The sequence below is a fragment of the Sceloporus occidentalis genome, unplaced genomic scaffold (genome assembly GCF_023333645.1).
Source record: "Sceloporus occidentalis isolate IW3139 unplaced genomic scaffold, rSceOcc1.0.p SCAF_12, whole genome shotgun sequence".
In the NCBI taxonomy this organism is placed as follows: Eukaryota; Metazoa; Chordata; class Lepidosauria; order Squamata; family Phrynosomatidae; genus Sceloporus; species Sceloporus occidentalis.
In genome coordinates, this window is record NW_028316992.1 from 16,195,825 (window position 1) to 16,210,182 (window position 14,358).

General features: G+C 44.4%; 1 protein-coding gene across 2 annotated transcripts in view; it reads right to left on the reverse strand.

The window, feature by feature from the left end:
- Positions 1–4,375, reverse strand: part of LANCL1 (LanC like glutathione S-transferase 1) — a 34,495-nt gene extending 30,120 nt beyond the window's left edge. Inside the window, exon 1 of one of the 2 annotated variants that reach the window (XM_089477877.1) lies at positions 4,307–4,375. Coding sequence is in view for 1 of the 2 variants with exons in the window: in XM_089477876.1 (XP_089334002.1) it covers positions 2,237–2,247 (11 nt within the window). In the remaining variant the exon portion in view is untranslated. Of the gene's footprint in view, positions 1–2,236; positions 2,284–4,306 lie in introns of those variants that run through there. The other variant, XM_089477876.1, reaches the window with a different exon arrangement.
- Between the last annotated feature and the right edge of the window lie 9,983 nt (positions 4,376–14,358).

Below are 14,358 nucleotides of genomic sequence, written 5' to 3' on the forward strand. Positions count from 1 at the left end.
CTCTCCCTGCAAACTGGGATGACTAAACTGAGGCTGTTGTACTTTGGCCACATTATGAGAAGACACAGCTCACTAGAACAGACAATACAGTAATGATAGGAGAGGAGGAGGGAAGCAGAAAGGGAGGAGGACCACATGCTAGATGGATGGATTCAGTCAAGGAGCCCATAGGCCTAAAATAACAGGACCTGAGCAGAGCAGTGGAGGACAGGGGATCTTAGAGGTGTCTCATCAAACTATAGCTGGATTAATATATGTATTAAGGGATGTTCAGAGGCTTACACAAGCTAGTTTAAGTTAAGTAGTCTGAAAACTCTTGAGATTCTCTTTTATTCTATAGAGTCAACTGTTGATGCCTTGTCCTGTCCTATCCTGAGTCCAGCTCAGAGCCATCAATCCCTTTATATTCTTTGTTTTGAAGTCTCATTACCTTTCATTTCAGATGCCTAGCGGCATCTATTGATTATGGGTCTTATTGTCAATAGTCCTGCAGTCTTACAGCTCCAAGATCAGCTTGAAGCTGTTCACCACCTACTGTAAATCTCTGGCCTTCCTCTGTTTCTCTTGTCATTTCCTACAGAGCAATGTAGATACCATGAACAGGCTTTGTTTTCAGGCCATCCATGTTTTGGCATAGTCCGTCGAAAGCTAGGGCAAGAGAAAAGATTCTGGGGCAAAGTGAGAACTTGATCACTGGGAATACAATAATAAAAATCTTACATCTTTGCCTTTGAAAGACATACTGAGACAAGAAGCTTATCTGATTCTTTGGCTAAAGTCCATAAGAGCACAAAAAAGAATGTGAAACATATCTAGTTGCCAGTGTCTCTTGTTCTGCAAAAACCAAGGCAACTGAGGGAGTACAAGAATCCTCCTTCTTAATGAAGAAATGACATGATGGAATGAGGTAGGTTCAGTGGCATTGCTCTAACAACACCACGGGGTTTCTTGATTTCAGAGGAGGTAAGATCTACACAGTGTATAATTCAGAGTGCAATGATCAAATGTGCATTGAATTTCCAATGTGGGTCAAGTAACTCAACTAGTATGTATAGAGTACTCAGTTCCATTTTTTGCTTTTGTTCTTTTTCTGAGACTTTTTGATGCGGTGGAATGCCATTACATTCTCTTGTGAACTAATTCCAGAGATTAACAGATAGTGTCAAATAAGTAAACAAAGAAATCAGTTCCCATGGCTGGCACATGGGAGGAACTAGAAGGCAGGGTGAAAATAGCATGTGGTTATATGACAGCCAGTGTGGCATAGTAGTTTGTGTTTAGGACTACAACTCAGGAGACTGAATCCCCACTCCGCCATGGAAATCTCTTAAGTGGCCTTGAACAATTCACAGTCTCTCAACTTCCGAAGATGGCAAGGCAAACCCCTCTTAACAAATCTTGCCAAGATAATCCCGTGATAGCGTCACCTTAGGGACACCATAGGTCAGAGATGACTTGAAGGCACCCAACAACAACATATAGAAACATGCAGTTTTGAACTGAGAGTTATGGTGAAGCCAAGCTTGGAAATGTTGCTACTATTGTCAAAATACAAGCTATTCTCCAGGTGTTTGGGCCCACATTGTGTGTGTGCCTGAAGCAAATTAGTTTCTATGCAATATTATAATATGTAAGAAAAGTGGTGTGGTATGTGCCACATCCTGCCACACTGGCATGCTTGGTGAGTATACAAAGGGGCTAAACATACCGCCCCTTTGGAATGGCCTGCTTCTGCCCCTTTCAGTGCCGGATCAGAGCTGTGACAACTACATGCTGCGGCCCTGATGAGGCCTTTCCCTGATGCTAAAAGCAGCAAAATGCAGCTCCTTTTCGCACCAGGAAAAAGGTGCATTTGCTGCCATGGCGGCACTGTCCGGCATTCCTTATGGTGCTGCATCATCTGGATGCAGCACCAAGAGAGCGCAGTGCTATGCGGTCAGGCGCATAGTGTGATGGCAGCATCAGGGAAACGCTGGGGCATGCATCATGCAGATGCTACGCCCCCCCCCCCCCGCCCCCCACTCTGCCCCGAGGCTGGTGTACAATGCTGGACTGTTGAGGCCCAAAGTCCTCATTAAAATTAAGTGACCTGATACATGCCAGTTGCAAAAGAATCCTTTCCAAACTTTTAGGAATGTGTTGAAGATCCCACTCTTGCCCACTATTTAAATAATTATCTCACAAAGACACATCTGGGCCTCCTAAGCCAGAAGATGAACAGCCCATTCCAACTAACCTTGATCCCATGGGGGAAAGGACTGAGGCTGCTTCACATTGAGAGGAGGAGCATTATTCCTGGATCGGAAGATGAGGCAGATCAGTGTCTCAGATGGTGCTGGCGGTTAAAAACAGAGTCCAAATTGATGGCTATTCAAAGGCGTACTTGGACTTTCCATAAATAAGGGCCTTCTCCTGAAGAAGGCTTCTGAAAAAGGGCATTCATCTTATCCCTGTGTGGAGAACTGGGGGCTCAGTTTTGCATACTTCCCATCCAGGCAATTAAGTTAATGGCAACAATGTCTACCAATGGCTCTCACTCTTTCCTTGGTACTAATTCCTGATCATGCTTAAACGTAGACTGCTTTTTACCTTTGCATTGAGCAATACACAGCAGAAATATATGATAGAGAATCTTATCAACTGTGATGACCCAGTTGTGAAATGACCTCCCCTTGGAAACCCAGTTGGCACCAACATTGGTGTCATTCCAGCACCACGCTAAAACTTGGATCTTTATAAAAGCCTTTGGGAACTACCATATATACTCTACTACTGTATAAAAGATCAACCTCATGTATAAGTTAAGGGGAGGTTTGGGGGGGCAAAATTATGAATTTTGATATGACCTGGGGATGTTAAGGGTAAAACTTAAGAGACATGAAATGAATGACGTAAAGGACAAAGCAAAGGAAGATGATGCCAGAGAACTTACAACATCCCAGTAGGCATAACTATTTGTGTTCATCCTAAAGGCTGGATGGATGAGGAGGGAACTATAGTAAATGGTGACTTTGTGATGTTTGGGGAAGGTGACCACGCACAGCTGGTGCTGAGAAAATGCACATATGCAAAAAAGGATGAAAAGGCAAGGCAAAGAAAATGGCAATTATGGGGTTTATTGCATGCACGTTTTGGTCTCTTCTGGGCCTGGGATGGGGACATGTGTGAGTGAGGCAAAATGGATTTTATCACACTTTAAACTGTCAGCAAGCCATTGCCATGCCATCACCTGACCATCACCTGTCCCCAAGCCAGGCTCAGCCGCCTAATTTTTCTCTTTCAGAAAGCTTCCGGCAGAGGAAAATTGGGCAGCTGAACCCAGTCCGGGAATGAGTGATGGTCAGGCAATGGCATGGCGATGGCTTGCCAATAGTTTAGTGGATGATAAAGTCTGTTTTCCCTTCACTCACGTGTGTCCCCACCCTATGCCCAGAATGGACAAAAAACTGCATGCGATAAACCCCTATGTTAGCAGTGCTTATAGCCTTTAACTTTAATGTGATTTTAACCCAGAAAACCTGGGTATCTTATTCAAGTCCAAGGCCTGGTTCCTCTTGGTGTTCATTTGAGAGGAAATGCAAAGAGCTGCCACTTCCACCACTTTCCTGCCTAGAAAAAGGCCCAAAATGGCATCATAGCAGACGTGTGTGTGTGTGTGTTTCTTTTAGGTGTTCCCTGGATGGACTAACCTGTTGCCTTTTGCCACTCTACTCAGAAGGTGATGGTTCTTTCTTTTTTTGGATAAAAGTTGAAGTACAGTACTTCCATTGACCCATGGATACGTTGACCCAGGTTTTGGGGCCAATTTTTGACTAAAATTTCTAGATTTATACATGAACATATACAGCAATGACTTCGCCAAATGTGTATACATACATGGTTTTATATTGTTTTAACTTAAACTTTTAAAAACTGCAATTGTTTCATGTGTTTTTAGAATGTCTATATTATTGTTTCCTCGGTTTTATTCTACATTTTAAATTGTTCATCTGATTTTTTATTTTATTTTTTTTGGAAAAAATATCTAAAGATTTTTAGATCTAAAAATGTAGGGTATGATAGATATACTCTAAACAAGCCAATAAAAATAAATAAAGGGATAGATAAAGTGAGTTACAGTTTCATGGATATCTTTGTTATTGTTGTTCACTGCTATCAAGTCAACTTTGATTTGTGGTGATTTATGAATGAGAGACCTCCTAGTCCCCCTGTTCTCAACAGTGCTGCTCATGTCTTGGAAACTGATCTCCTCCCACCCAAGTAATCCCTCTAACTATAGTTATATTCATAAAATCTTACTACTTACACACTCCAGGTGGTTGATGCAGACAAGAATCCTTTGAATGCCTTCCCAAGTGGATTTCTGTTGAAAGATACCACATCTGGCCCAACTGCCATGGAATCCAGTCTGTGCCTTCATTGAGAATTAAAGGAGACCTTTTGACTTGAATCCTTGTAAACCTTACTCAGTGGGCCTGATCAGTCTTTATTCTCCTTCAAATTCCACAGCACAGCTATAATTTTGCTGTTCTCCTTATTACCTAGTGCTCCTGCCTTTGGTGTGGAAATACAACCAATCTAGATTGTAAATCTGAGGGCAAGGAACTGTCTAGTTAACTATTTGTAAGCCACTCTGATGGAAGAGTTGAGTATGAATACTCTGAATGAATGTATGAATGAGAAAATAGCTTCTTTCTCTTCTACATGCGACCCCTTTCAGAAGGGAAGCAGGGAACTGCAGAGGTGCAAAGACCCAGGTGAAGCTGGCCCCATATCTAGGAAGTCTCAGGAGGTAGGGATGACCTCTCTACTGTCATTCTACCTCAACAGAGACAGTTCTTGTTTTACAGAAAGTGACTTGTTATTGTGTCCTCAGTCAATATACAGTCAGCCTTCTGTATCCGCAGATTTTTCATCCAAGGATTCAAGCATTCACGACTTGAAAATATTTTTTTTTCTTTCAACGGCTTGAATATATTTTAAATTCCAAAAAGCAAACCTTGATTTTGCCATTTTATATTTCACTATACTATTATACTTAATGGGACTTGACCATCCACTGATTTTGGTATCCACAGAGGTTCCTGGAACCAAACGCCAGCGGACACCAAGAGACCACTGTAATGACCCCTTGTTTACTCCCATCTCCCCATCTACACTAAAGTCAAGAGGGCCATTCATTCTGTCATTTTTGTGTCCCCCTCGTGTGTAGAGCAACCAACTCTGCTAAGTCTGGTCTTTTGTCCTTGTGAAATGAGTCACTTCTTGGCCTAGCTCCCATCCTCATCCTCCCCAGGTACTCTCCATTCCCTGCTCCATTTAATTCCTTTTTTTTGCCTTGCTGTCACCACATAGACAACCTCCTGATTCTCCCCTCTTATGGTTCTATGAAAAGCAACTCCGAAGTGCAGAACCAGTTCATAATTCCAGATCTTCCCTAAAAGTCACATGCATGCTCAGCTGAGAAGAAAAATAATATATAGAACGAGTCAGAGAGCTGCACCCAGTTCGTATTTCAACTCATCACAGTCTGAAGATGCACCGTGGGGGTGTTGCGTTTGCAGGATGAGGCAATTTCTGGTGTGAAACCTGAAGTAGCTACTCTTTAGTTGTTTCTAAAATGCTCATCAGTTTATGACAGTTGACATCTTATATTGATTAAGATGCAGCCTTTCTTCCACAGAACTGTGTTCCTGTGTCTCGTAGTTGTTATTGCTCCTTCCGTCCTCACTCTCTTCTGCGGAAGGTAGAGGCCCTAGGCTGGACTTAGAAAGAGCTGGTAAGATAAGCACTGGGAATATATATCATGTAGGCAGCTGGTATATGTATATTCCCAAATAAGGTAAACCACATAGGTGAGGGCACTGAAGCCTTGCTTCCCAAACTGTCAGGCTGGGAAGTTGGACAGGCTGTGGCAGAAACAGAATTAAAGAACTAGCAGCCTCCTCTTTCTTTCTTCTTCTTTCCACTCCTTTTGAGCACCTTGTATCCCCCTGGTGTTGTTAGATTGCTATTCCCATCAGCCCTATCAGCATAGGTCAGGATATAGGATGGTGGGACTGCAGTTGAAAAATGACTGGAAGGCAACACATTGCCTACATTTTCCTTAGTCCCCCCTTTCCATCTCAGATCTTCAAAGAAGTGACTGCAAGGGGAGATGGTTGTTGTTGTTGCTGTTGAGTGCCTTCAATTCATTTCCAACTTATGGCGACCCCAGGGTTAATAATAATAATAACAATAATAATAATAAATTTTATTTATATACCACTTTTCCAACAGATCAAAGCGGTTTACAAAGATGCATAAACAATAATAAATAATAATAATAAATCATTTATTTCTAGCCCACATTTCCAAAGATCAAGGCGGGTTACAACATCATAAAACAGAACAATATAATACAAAAAGCAAACATTAAAAACAGAATTAAAACATAGATTAAAAACCATACAAGGCTAGCCAAAGTTCAGGTGCAGAGAGGAGGGGGGGCAAGAGACGTTACGAAGGCCTGTTACAGACAGCCAAAATAAAGCTGCTTCGGGTCTCTTTGGAGGTATGCTGGTAAATGATGCATGGGTCCTAAGAGTCCGGAGGTCGTGCCAAAGCCACACTCCATTCCTAAGCACTGGAGTGAAGCTTTGGTGCAGCTTCTGGATTCTTAGGATGCATGCATCATTTAAACAGCATACCTCCAAAGAGACCTGAAGCAGCTTTATTTTGGCAGTCTGTAACAGGCCAAAGACTGGGGGAAAGCTTGTCCGAAGAGATAGGTTTTGAGACTCTTCCTAAATTGGTCGAGGGAGGGGGTCGAGCGGAGCTCTCCAGGAAGCGAGTTCCATAACTGCGGGGCTGAGATTGAGAACGCCTTCTGCGCAGTCACAGTGTGTTTCGAAGATGGAACTCTCAAAAGTTACTTCCTGGCTGACCTGAGTGTGCGGGGCGGACTATATGGGGAGAGGCGGTCCTCCAAGTACCCTGGGCCCAAGCCATTTAGGGCTTTATAGGTTATAACCAACACCTTGTATTGCGCCCGGAAGTGAATTGGCAGCCAATGTAGATCTTGCAGAACAGATGTTATATGGCTGGACCTGGAACAACCAGTGACCAGCCTGGCTGCCATGTTCTGCACTAGTTGAAGCTTCCGGGTTTGGTACAAGGGTTGCCCCATGTAGAGCGCATTACAGAAATCCAACCGAGAGGTTACCAGAGCGTGTACCACTGTTTCAAGGTGCCCCCGGCCCAGGTAGGGTCGCAGCTGGCGTATCAGCCGAAGCTGATAACAAGTACTCCTGACTGTCGCATCCACCTGAGATGTAAGATGGAGCGACAAGTCCAGGAGTACCCCCAGACTGCGAACAGAGTCCTTCAGGGGAAGCGTGACCCCATTCAGGACAAGTGGACAAATCTCCAAACCTGGACCCGGGGAACCTATCACAAGTACTTCCGTTTTCTCTGGATTCAGTCTGAGTCTGTTTTCCCTCATCCAGCCCATTACTGACTCCAAACAGGCATCTAGAGGAGAGATGCCATCCCTGGTCACTGCATCAGTCGGAGACACAGAGAAACATATTTGGGTGTCATCAGCGTATTGATAACACCGCGCCCCGTGTCTTCGGATGATCTCTCCCAGCGGTTTCATGTAAATGTTAAATAGCATGGGGGACAGAATGGCTCCTTGAGGGACACCAGATGTAAGTGCCCTCTTATCGGAGCACACGTCCCAATGACATAAATAATTACATTAGCAAATATACAACTAAAATTCGACCCCTTACCTTAACTAAATACAGTTAAATTAATCAAAATACAATTAAATTAATAATATTAAAATCTATTAATATATACTCTCAACTCAATATCAAATATACAAATACAATCACAGCAACAAAAACTCATTAAAATACAATAAAATATAAAATAGATAACAATTAAGAAAACTATCAAATATTATGTTGCATAGCAGCTTGTACAAAAAGGAGGCTGGACTTAGTAGTCACATCGTGGGAATATTGTATATAAGAAAACAAACACTGTTCTAGTGAATTCTGGGAGTTTGGAGTCTGAGAGTTGAAGATAGTGTGGTGTGACAGTAAGAATTTTTATATTGTAGTAATTAGCTCATGTTAGTTGGAAACAAAGAAATAAAGCCCTCTAAGGAGTGAACTGCTGGAGTCTGATTCTTTAATTAAACAGCTGTTTCACTAGGCATTGTTCCAGCAAGCTGCAAAGCCTGTTTTGGAGTTTTGCTTTGTTCCTGTTGGATCCATTGGACTCCAAATTTATCACTGGAAAATTTCTGTGCTGCCCCCTTCCCTTGATGATAATAACAAATAAAATAGTTTTTATTTCTTTCCCGCCTCTCCTCAAAGCTCCATGCTAGTTTTGCTTCTTGCTGAATCCATCCCTGGATCCTCCAGACTAGTGATTTCAAGCAATTTATAATGCATCTTGAAGCTTCTCCATCAAAATACTCCATCCTAACTTCAATAGAAAGCTGGCACATTTTGTTTATTTGTGAGTTTCTTGCTTGTGACATGAATTGTGACCATAGAGGCTGGTGTGAAACCATTTTCTTTCAGTTCCCCCAGATCTCTTTCCAGATTGTGGCACCACGTCTCCTTCTGCTTCTTTCCAAACACTTCCTTCTCACAGCTGGGCTGCTTTTGTTCCCTGAAATTATCAGAAACACACACAATTATCAAAACACGCACCACACACACATACAGACTATGTTGTCATGAGGTTCTTAGTGCACAAACCCTGTCTATTCATTAGAATGGAAGTATATGAAATAGGAAAAGATAGACAGAGGAGATGAAATACAACCTTCCTAGAGAGCTGTTCTTTCAGGTGAAAAAGGAAACCCGTGTGCTTTTCTTTGCAGTTTCCCCACTATCTCAGGGCTCCTGTGTCCCAAATCCCAGGGAATGTGGAAGGAGCACTGTCTGTGAAAGAGGAAAGGGCAGAAAGAGGAGAGGAGAAGAGAGCTGCATTGGGAGGAAAGCAGGGCTCCGCAGGGACTTGAACCCCGTCCTGGAAACCAGGAGTGCCAACCACCAGCACCTTTTGCTTTTTTTCTGGCAATGCAACAAGGAGAAAAGCAAAACCTGAGAGAACACAGAAGTGTTCTCTCAGGAAAAAGAAAACCTGACAGAGTTAAAACAAGAACATTTGAGCCATAAAGCTTCAAATGTTTCAGGTATTCACTTTTTGCAACCTAAAAACACTCATGAAATCTTGCAGAAACCTCCTTATTGTCATCATCACTGCCTTTAAGATGCATCCTAGAGATTGGTTTTGTTAGGGATCTCTTCCTAACATACTGTTGTTGGTATTTGTTGAGCCTTGCTCTTAAAATACAGAAAAGATAACTTACTTGATCATCCAACTGCAATGGGAACGGGTTTGGGATGATTTCGGACAAACAGTTGTGTGGATTCTTCATAGGAACTGCTATAACCCAAGAAAAGGAGAGAAAACCCCCATACAAACACACTGAGGATGCGTTCCCACTATGAAATAAAGCGAATCGCCAATCGGTTTAAATGACCATCATTCTCGTTTGAAACCGGTTCCTGTCGTAATGTGATTGTTTCCTGTCATGACACAGCGAGGCAAACTCAAAACACCCAGTTTTTCCTGACACTAGTTTCCAGCAATTCTTTTGGAAAGAATCGATTCTGGAGCATGTTCATCATGTGGAAATGATGTCGGATCTGAAATCGCATTATTCTGGAGAGGAGGGACAATAGCAGAGGGGCTGGCCAAGGAGTGTCACCCACCCAGCCTTCTTCTTGCTTGAAATACGCTATTTGTTCAAGTCTACCAAACGCGAGGCTTGGCTTCAATTTTCCCATCGGATCAGCTATAAGCTAATTGATGTGAACGCGGTGGGCATGAACGTTTCTCTACGTATTTCTAGAGGTAAGGCGACAGTGTGATCTTATTTGTGGGAGGTTGAATTTTTAAAATTTTAATAATATGATCGATTACACGTTTTTTCGATGTACAGCAAAAATAGCACAAGCGATCAAGGGCTCTCCATGGTAGAATTTCTTTGTCCTTTGGCAAGCATTAATCTTGGGTGCCTACAGTAGAAGGCGCGGGGGGAGGGGGCAAAGGTGTTATTTATAGATGTTTTCAGGGGGAGTGTTAATGACAGTATATGCGATACAGGGGCTAATGGGGAGATGGGCATAGAGACCATTTTGATCAGCCTTTTGTTCATTCCTACAGGAAGAGACGGTGTTACCAGCTGGGTAAGGGATGCTGATGTCTATAGTTACCTGTGCCCACCCACCTTTGTGCCCTTTGTGCCCTTCCCCAAACTCCTGGCATAGCACCATTTTTAAATGCATTCCACGCGAAGTGGGTTGTTGGATTTGTAGCCCAGGTGCAATTTAATTCTGAAGGGAGGCGCTATTTCTTCTTGGTCTGCTTTTCCATGGAGGAGACCAAAGATTTGGTAGCAATTAGAGTGAAGAGGTGGTGCAGATGCCACTCAATAAAAATCACCGCAATATAGATGTGTATGAAAGAATCGCAGCTAAGTTTTGAGCCAAAAGGCATGATAGGACAGGATCAGAAAGTTGAACAAATGCCAAAGCAATGAAGTAGAACTTTAAGAAGGCAAACCAGCTAGCAAACAGGAGATGGGCTGGACCAGTAACCGTGCCGTATTTTTTTTTTCAGCTGAAGGAGATCTTTGCTGGCTTTTCTAGTGTAGAAACAAAATGGGTAACTTCTGCAATGGATGTTGTGATAGTGTAGGGAGGTGCTGCTCCTCAGGACCCCTGCATGGTGCACTGACATTTGCAGCCAGCGGAGGGCTCCGAGGAGCTCTTTTCGGAAGGTACGTTTCACAAGGGAGGTCCTCCTCCACAGGAAAAAACTAGTTCTGGCCCCAGTGAAAAAGACCTACCTGGACCTGCAACGTTTGACGCACTGGAGAAACTATGTTGCAATGACAACAGTCTGCTCCTCCGATCATTTGCGGAAATCCCAGAGCTTCAAAACCAGCCATCATCTGCAAGGGCAGTGTAAAAGCGCAAAATGGTAATTAGTAATGTTCATTCTAAATCAATTACAATTACAATGCAGAAGAAGGCAGGAAAGCAAAGCAGTTATCATACAGATGAACAGATACTGAAAGTAACAATAAGAAAGCAACTAAATACAACTACAAAGTAACAAACAGCAAACTGAAACTGTGCAAGAAATAACAGGATGCTGTAAGGTCAAATGGCAGAAAATGGCATACCTTACTATAGTCTCCAAGGTAAACAGTTTTCTTCATGAACATCAATACCATGACATTAACCAGTTGTATTATGCCTTTGCAGGCTGTGGACTTCCCAACACCGAAAAATGTAGCAATAGTAGATAGGAGCCTCGTCTGCTTCTCGTCCTCATCCACTAATCTTTTTCTTTATCTCCGTCTGCTTCTCGTCCTCGTGCGCTGTCCTCGTTCTCCGTCCTCGTCTGCTTCTCGTCCTCGTCCGCTGTCCTCCTTCTCCGTCCTTGTCTGCTTCTCGTTCTCATCTGCTGATCTCTCTCTCTATCTCCATCTGCTTCTCGTCCTCATCCAATGTCCCCCTTCTCCGTCCTCATCTGCTTCTTGTCCTCGTCCGCTGATCTCCCTACCTACCTCCACCTGCTTCTCCTCCTCGTCTGCTATCTTCGTTCTCCATCCTCGTCTGCTTCTCGTCCTCGTCCGCTGATCTCCCTACCTACCTCCATCTGCTTCTCCTCCTCGTTAGCTATCTTCGTTCTCTGTCCTCGTCTGCTTCTTGTTCTCGTCCGCTGATCTCCCACTCTAGCTCCGTCTGCTTCTTGTCCTCGTCCGTTGTCCTCGTTCTCCATCCTCATCTGCTTCTTGTCCTCGTCCGCTGATATCTCTCTCTCTCTCTCTCTTTCTCTCTCTCTCTCACTCTGTCTGCAACTCATCTTGGTCCAGTGTTCTCGTTCTCCGTCCTCGTCTGCTTCTAATCCTCATCTGCTAATCTCCCTCTCTATCACCGTCTGCTGCTACTTTATCAGGGGGAACTTTTTAGCAAATTGCCATTTCAAACATTATTTTAATAAGACTAATAGGCTCCACAAACAGCGTCGCTGACCAGACACTTCTATGGTTTGTGGCTTTTCACTCCGCCATCTTACTGGACGTCTTTTGAGCCTGGATGCCCGTGACTCAGGAGTGTATTTGCACATCTTACAATTATCCGTCATCTGCATCCATTCCGTGAAACGTCAGATCAGCCTGGACTCCTTTCTGAGCGCGGATGGGCAAGTATCAGGAGTGCCCAGGACTGCATTTGAACATTTTACACTTATGTGCCATCTGCGTACGTTCCTTGAAATGTCAGATCTCCCTGGACTTCTCTCAGAGCCTGGACGCCCATGACTCAGAAGTTGACAGGAGCGCATTTGCACATGCTAAAATCATGTGCCATCTGAGTCCATTCCTTGAGACTTAAGATCTGCTGGGACTTCTCTCTGAGCCTGGATGCCCATGACTCAGCAGTTGCCAGGAGCGTATTTGCGCAACCTAAAATCATGTGCCATCTCAGTCCATTCCTTGAAACTGCAGATCTGACTGGACGTCTCTCTGAGCCTGGACTCCCATGGCTCAGTAGTTGCCAGGAGCGTATTTGCAAATCCTAAAATCATGTGCCGTCTGAGTCCATTCCATGAGACTTCAGATCTGACTGGACTTCTCTCTGAGCCTGGACGCCCATGACTCAGTAGTTGCCAGGAGCGTATTTGCGCATCGTAAAATCATGTGCCCTCTGAGTCCATTCCTTGAGACATCAGATCTGACTGGACTTCTCTCTGAGCCTGGACGCCCATGACTCAGTAGTTGCCAGGAGCGTATTTGCGCATCGTAAAATCATGTGCCCTCTGAGTCCATTGCTTGAGACTTCAGATCTGACTGGACTTCTCTCTGAGCCTGGACGCCCATGACTCGGTAGTTGCCAGGAGCGTATTTGCACATCGTAAAATCATGTGCCCTCTGAGTCCATTCCTTGAGACTTCAGATCTGACTGGACTTCTCTCTGAGCCTGGACGCCCATGACTCAGTAGTTGCCAGGAGCGTATTTGCGCATCCTAAAATCATGTGCCCTCTGAGTCCATTCCTTGAGACTTCAGATCTGACTGGACTTCTCTCTGAGCCTGGACGCCCATGACTCAGTAGTTGCCAGGAGCGTATTTGCGCATGGTAAAATCATGTGCCCTCTGAGTCCATTCCTTGAGACTTCAGATCTGACTGGACTTCTCTCTGAGCCTGGGCGCTCATGACTCAGTAGTTGCCAGGAGCGTATTTGCGCATCCTAAAATCATGTGCCCTCTGAGTCCATTCCTTGAGACTTCAGATCTGACTGGACTTCTCTCTGAGCCTGGACGCCCATGACTCAGTAGTTGCCAGGAGCGTATTTGCGCATCGTAAAATCATGTGCCCTCTGAGTCCATTCCTTGAGACTTCAGATCTGACTGGACTTCTCTCTGAGCCTGGACGCCCATGACTCAGTAGTTGCCAGGAGCGTATTTGCGCATCCTAAAATCATGTGCCCTCTGAGTCCATTCCTTGAGACTTCAGATCTGACTGGACTTCTCTCTGGGCCTGGACGCCCATGACTCAGTAGTTGCCAGGAGCGTATTTGCGCATGGTAAAATCATGTGCCCTCTGAGTCCATTCCTTGAGACTTCAGATCTGACTGGACTTCTCTCTGAGCCTGGGCGCTCATGACTCAGTAGTTGCCAGGAGCGTATTTGCGCATCCTAAAATCATGTGCCCTCTGAGTCCATTCCTTGAGACTTCAGATCTGACTGGACTTCTCTCTGAGCCTGGACGCCCATGACTCAGTAGTTGCCAGGATCGTATTTGCGCATCGTAAGATCATGTGCCCTCTGAGTCCATTCCTTGAGACTTCAGATCTGACTGGACTTCTCTCTGAGCCTGGACGCCCATGACTCAGTAGTTGCCAGGAGCGTATTTGCGCATCGTAAAATCATGTGCCCTCTGAGTCCATTCCTTGAGACTTCAGATCTTACTGGACTTCTCTCTGGGCCTGGACGCCCATGACTCAGTAGTTGCCAAGAGCGTATTTGTGCATGGTAAAATCATGTGCCCTCTGAGTCCATTCCTTGAGACTTCAGATCTGACTGGACTTCTCTCTGAGCCTGGGCGCTCATGACTCAGTAGTTGCCAGGAGCGTATTTGCGCATCCTAAAATCATGTGCCCTCTGAGTCCATTCCTTGAGACTTCAGATCTGACTGGACTTCTCTCTGAGCCTGGACGCCCATGACTCAGTAGTTGCCAGGATCGTATTTGCGCATCGTAAGATCATGTGCCCTCT